The following is an 8,392-nucleotide window of genomic DNA, read 5'->3' as shown; positions in this document are numbered from 1 at the left end:
GAAATATGATCCTCAGATCTCAGCCTCCTGAGTTTCTAGGATTACAAGAGAGAGCCACAGGTTCTGGCTCCACCCCCCTTTTTAAAAGAGCTGTGGTGCCAAGCGCTGGTGACTCACGCCTGTCATCCTAGCTACTCAGAAGGTTGAGATCTGAGGTTTGCGGTTCAAAGCCAGCCCGGGCAGGAAAGTGAGTGAGACTCATCTCCAGTAAACCACCAGAAAACCAGAAGTGGCGCTGTGGCTCAAGTGGTAGAGGACTAGCCTTGAGCTGAAGAGCTGAGGGACAGCGCCCAGGCCCAGAGTTCAAGCCCCACAACCGACAAAAAATAAATAAATAAAAGAGCTGGTGAAAAGATAGGAGTCAGACATTCGCCGTGTTAAAAATAAAGTAGGGTTTAATAGTTTTCTCCTACAGATGGTAAAAATAATTAGTATTTAAGGAATAAAGCATGAGAAATTATCTTCAATTTACAAAAATATTAAAGAACAATTTCTGTATGTGGAGAAAATAGCTTTTGATATTTCACTTGATAATTTGAATTTTTTTTTCCAGGAACAAAAGAAGCTAGGGAGCCCTGCTGGCACACAGGCCAGCTCAGCGGTCTACCCCAAACCACACTCCCAACAAATGCCGGCTTTCAGGTTTCACAAGAATTTTCAGGTTTGACATTAGAACAAGGGCCTAGAATTACTTCACAAAGCATTTTACTGTCAAAATACATCTAGCTGTTTAATAGAAATGGACAGGATACTTCCTTACAATAAAAAGTGAATAGTCAATTTTTAAAAAAAAATACAAAAATTCACACGTCACATTCTATGTATCAACTACATATTTAGTAAAACCTTTCCAGTTGTGTTATGGGTGAACACTGCACATCAGGGCTTGGGTGCCAGCTGTGGCCTGCTGCCAGCACGCCTCCGGAAGGCCTGCAGGTGCTGCAGGCCGTCGCTGCTGCTTGCTATCGGGCTGTCTGCCCTGGGCTCTGTGGTGTAGGTGCAGGAGATGCCAACTTAGCCAGGAAATCCAGCGTGCTGGAAGTGTGAGATGGAAGCCGCACGGCAGCGGGGGACAGGCGGGGGGGGGGGGAGGGGAGCTGGGGGGCTTGCCGGGTGCAGAGGCCTGCGCTGCACTCCGCAACTCCTTACACGCTGACCTTCCTTCACAGCACATCTGTCCTGGCTTAGGACTCCGCTTCCTCATTACCGCTTTCATCATCCTCATTCTCTTCCTCTTCCTCCCGCTTCTCTTTAAGCATTTTCAGGTACTTACTAGCTAAGATCTTCTTCGGTAATATATCTTAAAAACACAGAAGCTTCCGTCAGCAGATGAGCTAGGAACACAGCCACACACATTTCACAATGGACTAGTTCCTGACCTCTAGAATAGGTTCCAGAAGGAGATGAAATCCAGACCCCCCTGTGGTCAAATGCCACCAACTAGCATTTCCTGACTCTTGCTACAGACCATGATGCTCTTCCCATTGATTTTTGTGAGCAATGTGCTCAGCCTACCCAAGTCAGACTGGGCCTGCCCCAGGATAGACCTACGGACCCGCAGCTGCACCCTGAGCTCCCCCTCCCTGTTCTCATAAAGGGACTGGGGGGGGGGGGGTGGAGAAAGGGGATAAGAAACACACTCAAGACTGGAAGGCCCCTGGAGACGGCAGCCCACCGTGTGACTCAGGTGGAACAGGAAACAGGAAGGCTGTCGCTACTAAGCATGCTTTCTTTTTAAACCCAAACTTCCAATATTAAGTACCTGCGAGAAACTGAAAAGTCTCTGATTCCTCCGCAGTATTCGCCAAATCACTGTAAGTCAGCGCTTTCTTTTCTTTCCCACTGCCATGTCTGTAGGAGTGGCTGGCTAGATACTGAACAAAGAGCTCCTAAAACAAAATGGAGAAGTCAAATGAAAAGTGTACATGAAGAACTTGCCAGAGCGCTTATTTTATTTTTGTTGTGGGGCTTGAACTCTGGACCTGGGCACTGTCCCTGAGCTCTTCTGCTCAAGGCAAGTGCTCTACCACTTGGCCACAGCCACTTCCGGTTTTCTGGTGGTTAATTGGATGAGTCTCACAGACTTTCCTGCCCAGGCTGGCTTTGAACTGCAATCCTCAGGTCTCAGCCTCCTGAGTAGCTAGAATTACAGGCGGTGCCTGGCTCTGATTTTACAACTTTTTCATTAAATGTTATTTCACTAAAATTTACATTAGGATTAAGTTATCTTGATTCCTTCAATTACTGTAAATCACTACAGGTGAGGTCAGAAAGGAAGTGCAACTGAGAGGTGACTGGACAGGAAGTAGTGGACACTTGGACGCGTTAAATGGGGCCGCTTTGGGACAACCTTCTGAAGTTCAGAAAAATACCAAGCACTACTGTGACAAAGGTGGAGGGAGAGCCAGCAGGCATTGTCTAGTTCAGGTGTATACCTTAGGGAGAACATTTACAGCTAATTAAGAACAATGAGTGATAAATGTCGAATGACCAGTCTCTACAGTCAAAGAAGCACAACATTCTCAGAACATTTTATTGGTGCCAACGTGGTGGTGCGTGCGTGTCTTCCCAGCACGGGGCCTGGGCAGGGGGATGGCAGGTCCCACGCCATCTTGGCTATACAGGCAGATCCTGACAAAGGGGGGCTGGACTGCAGTGGCTCCGCTACTTAAACGTAGCTTCTTGGAGCCCAGAGGTTGGAGGTCAGCCCAGAGGTTGGAGGTCAGCCCTGGCAGAAGGGTGCTGCTTGAGCGCATCCCAGCTACGTGGGGAAACAAAAACAGGAGGATCGAGGTCGACGCCGACTGGGCCTTGAAAATAACCGATGAGCACACCACCACCACGGAGCTGGCGGCCGGGGCCCGGGGTAGAGCCACGCCTGCCCGGGCGCAGGGCCGGGCTTCCACTGCTCCCGAGGTCCAGCGTGAGGCCCACGCCTGGAACCTTCGATCCCGCGGAGTCGATGACCCCACCTCCACCTTTCTCCTCGTCCTAAAGCAACCGCCGGAGCGCAGCGCCCCTCGAGGCTCAGGTCCCATCCCTCCACTAGCTGGGCGGCGCCGGGGGAAAAACAAGGCACGGACACATCAGGACCTGCGGACGGGGCGGCGCGGGGCGGGGCCCGGCGGGAGGGGCCTGGCGGGAGGGGCCCGGATGGACGCTGAGCGGGGGCGCGAGGGACGGCGGGAGGGGCCCGGATGGGCGGCGAGAAGGCGCGCGAAGGACGGCGGGAGCCGCGCGGGTGGGCGGGGCGGGGAGGAGGGGCGCCCGGAGTCGTGGGAAAGGCCGGCGTGCGCCTGCTCCGAGCGCGGCGGCCGGCGGTCAGGGCCGCCACCGTCGGGCCGGCCGTGTCGCCGAGCCTGCGGGGCGAAGCGTTAAGGGCGCTGGCGCCCCCCTCACGCCATGCCTCCGGGCGCGCGGGCCGCCTCACCGTGGCCTTGGCCGTGAGCACCAGGGCCTCCTGATTGATGCTGGACACCTCGGGGGAGCTCTTCATGATGACTCGGATGCGGGACAGCGGTAGCGACACGAGCCGCTGCTCCCCGCACTTATCCTTGCCGAGGGCCACGTCCGCCATCTTCCTGCGCCCGGGCGGCCCGCGGCTGGCCTCGCTGTCCCGTGGGAGTCGTCGGGCGGCCCGGGGCGCCCATGATGCCCCGCGCGCCCGCGCCTGCGCAGACACCGGTCCCGGCGCCCGCCCCTCCCGGTTGCGCAGAGCGTGGGAGTCCGGCCGGCGGCGGGGCGGGGCTTTCTCCTGCGCAGGCGCAGTGAGCGCCGAGTGCGCCTGGCTTGTGGAACTGGGAACGCCGCCAGGCGGGGTGTCCCCGCGCGGGGCGAGCTGCCTGGGCGTGCGCCTGTGCCGCTATCCGGGGGCTGTGGTGGGGCTCGGGCCGACCGGGAGGCAGAGTGTCCAACCCCAGACGTGCCGCTTGCAGCCCTCAAGCTGGCGAGGCTGGGTTTGAGCCAGGCGGTGGGGTTCCATGGCGACACCCGGACTCAGAAAAGCGAAGAGATGGAAACGAGGCTCCCGAGGGTCCCGTTCTCGAGGGGAGCAGATGCCACGCTGCCATGGTGATGAGAACCCCCGTGGGAAGAGAGAGGAAGGGGAGAGAGGGGGAGCCCCCTGACGGGTGTGGGCGCCTCCCGGGGAGCCCAGCCACCCCCCGGGAGGCGCCGGGCCGCGGGGAGTGGGAAGCTGTGGAGGAGAAGGGGCGGGCCGCGCCTTGCTTGTAGAGGATACCCTGGAAGCCAGCCCTGGTGGCTCACCCCGCTGGTGCTTGCCAGTCGGGAAGGTGAGGTCTCTCCAGAGCTCCTGGTTCAAAGCCATCCCTGGTAGAAACGTCTGTGGCACGAGCTCTGGCTCGTGTGGTAGAGCCTTGAGTGAAAACACTAAGCACGAGCACGAGGCCCTGAGTTCAAACCCCAGTACTGTCACTCACACACACACACACACACACACACACACACACGTCTCTCCTGGGACTTTTCTGATTGAAGTATGTGCATGTAGGAAATGCCATGGTGAAACTTGTTTAAACAATAGAATAACAGAATTGAAAAACAGGCTGTGTTGTGGGGTACTGTCAATGGGAAGGGAGTGAATGAGGAGGGTGAACATGGTTGAAATACTCTATGTTCATATGAAAATACAACATTGAAAACAGTTGAAATTTAAGAAGCGAGAAGGACAAGGGAGAATGATACGTGCGTTTAATGGGAATACATTGAATGCATGGATAGAAGTGCCACAATGAATTCTCCTTTGTACAACTAACGTATGCTAATAATAAAAATCTGAAAAAAAAAAAAAAAGCATAAGGAAAAGATTCCTTCCTCTTACTGCTTACTGTGAGTCAGGTGGGGTTTGAGCGGAGTGGAGTGGATTGGGCAGCATAAGGGCAGACCCAGAAAGACCAGGTAGAAGGTGGTCACAAATACAAGCAATGGTAAGGGTGAGGCCAGTGTGCCAAGATGGTGGGAACTCAGAACTGCAGAAGGTAGGGAGCAAATCAGGTCAGTCCTTAAAACTACAACTCTTTCCCAACGAGTTGAAGCCTATGGAAAAGTAGAGTGGTCAGATAGAACTTTTTCAAGAATCAGGGGAGGTAGTATGTCTTGGGATATAATTTGAAGCAGAGTCCAGAGAACTTGATAATATGAAGAGGAGAGGTGAGAAAGATGATTTTTATGTGCTGAGTTGGCAGCCCTGGGGAGGGGCAGGTCACACAGGGATTTGGGTGGAAGCATGTTAAGTTTCAGTGTCTTAACCACTGCAGCCTTGGTTGTAGCCCAAATAAATGAGCACAAAGTACAGTTGTCCCTCAGTATCCCACTGGGGACTGATTCCAGGATCTCCCACAAAAACAAACAAAAAATTGCAATATGCATGTGCCCAAGCCCTCTACATAAAAAAGTAATGTTCTCCTGTATATCGTTCTTTAAATCATCACTAGGGTAACTCATCATACCACATGCAATGCGGATGCCCTGTAAATAGTATACTGTATTGCTTAGGAAATCATAACAAGAAAATCAAAGGTCTGTACGTGTTCTCTCAGTACGGATGAAATTAATTATTTTCTGAATGTCTTCTGTCAGGTTGCTGAATGGGTGGATGCAGACCTGGCATCCTGTGTCATGTTAGGCCCTGTGAGGCCCAAAAGTACAGCCAGTGAGCCAGACAGCCATGTTCCCACCTCCACAGACCTTTCAGGCCTATGGCAGGTTGAAAAATAAATACCGGCATTTCCGCAGGTAAGTGCGATGAGGACCACAAAACTGTGCTGGAGATAGGCTCTGAGAAGTGCCCTCTGCTCAGATCTGCAGACCCCAAAGGAGCTGGCCATGCAAAAAGGCTGAGACAAGATGAGTGCCTCCTGCCCCACATCAACCTGGGATTTGACCCGAGGAATGAATGCTGTACTGCTGAGCTATGTGTTACCAGGAGGCGAGCTTCCTGAATAAGGACATCCACGGAGGAAGAGGGCTGAAGTAATTTGAGGAGCTAGAAGGCTGGTGTTACTGGAGTTCAAAGGTGCTAGTGCTGTGAAATCCAGGTGTGCTCAGCTCATGCAGCTGGGTAAGAAGTTTAGCTTTTGTCCTGAGAACAGTGGAAGAACATTAAGAGTTCTAAAGGAAAAGCAGCTCAGAAGTCAGCCTGGTTGTCCAGTCATGACCAGCGGCACCAGTGCCTGGGCAGAGCAGACTGGTGAGGGTTGCAAGGCCGGGAGGTGGCTTGTCTGCCTCGGTTTCAGCTGTTGCAGAAGACCACTCGGCAGCCTCCTGCGTAGTGCTCAGAGTTCCCTCCCTGCCCCCCTGGCACTCCAGCTCTGCCAGTGACATTGAAAACAGTTCTTGCTATTAAGTCCCTCTGTGTGAAAAGGCTAGGAGCAGTTTCTGCCTCTAGATTACACATTACAATGCCTGTACTTGGTCGCTGGAAGGGTTTTAGGAAACAGACAATGAGAATCTGAATCTGGTTATGTTTTTTTTTTTTTGGGTCCGGTCGTGGGGCCTGAACTCTGGGCCTGGGTGCTGTCCCTCAGCTCTTCAGCTCAAGGCTAGCACTCTACCACTTGAGCCACAGCGCCACTTCCGGCTTTTTTCTTTTTGCTTATGTGGTGCTGAGGAATCGAACCCAGGGCCTCAGGCATGCAAGGCAAGCGCTCTACCACTGAGCCACCTTCCCAGCCTGAATCTGGTTATTAGATGGATGTACTGATACTTTGAGACAGCCTCAATAACATACCCTGGTGAAGTGACAGCTGTCCATGTGCTGTCCCCTGATGACCAGGCAGCCACAGTGGCCGTCCCAATGCGAATGGCGAGCACCAGCCCAGTGGATGGCCTCACTTCTCATTGCTTTGAGGAGACTTCAGAAAGTAAAAGGTCAGGTCGGTCAAGCCCAGAGGGACCTCTAAGCAGATAGAGCTTCAGGTTAGACTTACCTTTGATCCTCTGTGGTACATCTCTGCCACACAAATTGAGTTTACAACCTTTTTTATGTGCTATTGGGCTAGGACTGGGCAGAGAGGGGTCCCAAGAACCAAGATGGAGACTACTGGAGGCTGTAATGAAGCCAAGAATCTTTTCTCTTTTTTTGTCAGTTGTGGGGCTTGAACTCTGGGCCTGGGCGCTGTCCCTGTGCTCTTCAGCTCAAGGCGAGCACTACTACTTGAACCACAGCATCACTCCCGGTGCTGTGGTTTATTTCTGAGTGGTTTATTGGAGATAAGAGTCTCACTGATGTTTCTACTCTGGCTGGCTTTGAACCACGATCCTCAGATCTCAGCCTCCTGAGTAGCTAGGATGACAGGCGTGAGCCACTGGCACCCAGCTGAAGCCAAGAATCTTTAACTGTAATTTGTTGGCATCTGTCCGCGGGAAGGGCAGGCCACTCCTGCCCGTCCCCACCTGAGTCCTGTGCTGATGTCTCAGGAGGTGGCCCCCTGGGTAGAGAATGCTGTGCCCTCCAGACCCCCCGTAGTCAGTCAGACCTCGCATGCCCCAGGGAAATCACTGCAGGGGCTGGTGTGGGAGGTGTGTGAGCAACGGCATGGGTCAGAATCCGTGCTGGGAGTAGGATCCTGGGGGATATGTACCAAGTCACTTTGCATGGGACAGGGTAGGGTTGACCTGGCTCAGGGAGATGGTCCAGTCAGAGGAGAATCCCTATTCTGTGCCAGGCTCTGTGCCAGGCTTGTCTCGGACAGAATGTAGCTTCTCCTGTAGTCAGCCTTACCTCTCCTTCTGTACTTGGAAAAAGGAGGCTCGGAAAACTGCAGGAGCTTGCTGGTCACACCTGCTGGGTGGACCGCTGGCTTTCTCGCCAGCCCTCCGTGGCTCTTTGCAACAGCAAAATAAGAGAGGAACAATGGACTGGCTAGTGGGTCCTGTGCTGAGCAAGTGCTGACTCAACTCCTCTAACCCTGACTGTCATAGCTCTGTCTGATAGCTCTAGAAATTGAGGTCCAAGGAAGGTAATGCCTGAGGCCAACAAAGGGCAGAGGCCAGCACTGGAAGGCAGCAGCCCAGCTCTCACCCACCAGACGTGCTTTTGTAGCCCAGCTCTGACTCACCATTTGGCACTGAGTTAGGTCCACACTGCCACCTGCACATCACCAAGGTCTAGTACTTGTGACATGAGCAAAGGGCACTTTGGGCTGTCAAAGCCTCTAGGTTTGCAGAGTTTTGGCATGGCGGCGGCAGCAGATGAATGTCTTCCTATTTCCTGCCTGGCCTTTTCAGTCCTCCCTGCATCCTTCAAGCTGTCCTGACACAAATGTGCTTGGAGCCCGGGTCGGTGGGCCAGGACATCCCTCACGCCTCTGTCTTGATCATGGGTGAGAAAGTGGGGCCCACAGGAGGTCACCCTCGCTGGCTTCATGCCCAG

General features: G+C 53.6%; 1 protein-coding gene across 1 annotated transcript; it reads right to left on the bottom strand.

Annotated features, from left to right (window-relative positions):
* Window positions 1–377: 377 nt before the first annotated feature.
* On the bottom strand, window positions 378–3,671 carry Chrac1 (chromatin accessibility complex subunit 1). The gene is made up of 3 exons (XM_042699908.1): window positions 3,431–3,671; window positions 1,763–1,889; window positions 378–1,300 (listed from the first exon to the last, which is right to left on the bottom strand). Exons 1-3 carry the CDS (start codon window positions 3,575–3,577, stop codon window positions 1,185–1,187), a joined length of 390 nt encoding a protein of 129 aa, XP_042555842.1. The 5' UTR covers window positions 3,578–3,671; the 3' UTR covers window positions 378–1,184.
* Window positions 3,672–8,392: the final 4,721 nt, after the last annotated feature.

This window comes from Dipodomys spectabilis, unplaced genomic scaffold (assembly GCF_019054845.1).
Source record: "Dipodomys spectabilis isolate Male_0828 unplaced genomic scaffold, ASM1905484v1 ptg000264l, whole genome shotgun sequence".
Lineage (NCBI taxonomy): Eukaryota > Metazoa > Chordata > Mammalia > Rodentia > Heteromyidae > Dipodomys > Dipodomys spectabilis.
Note: the sequence above shows the minus strand (reverse complement) of the source record. Positions and strands in the feature narration are given on the sequence as shown.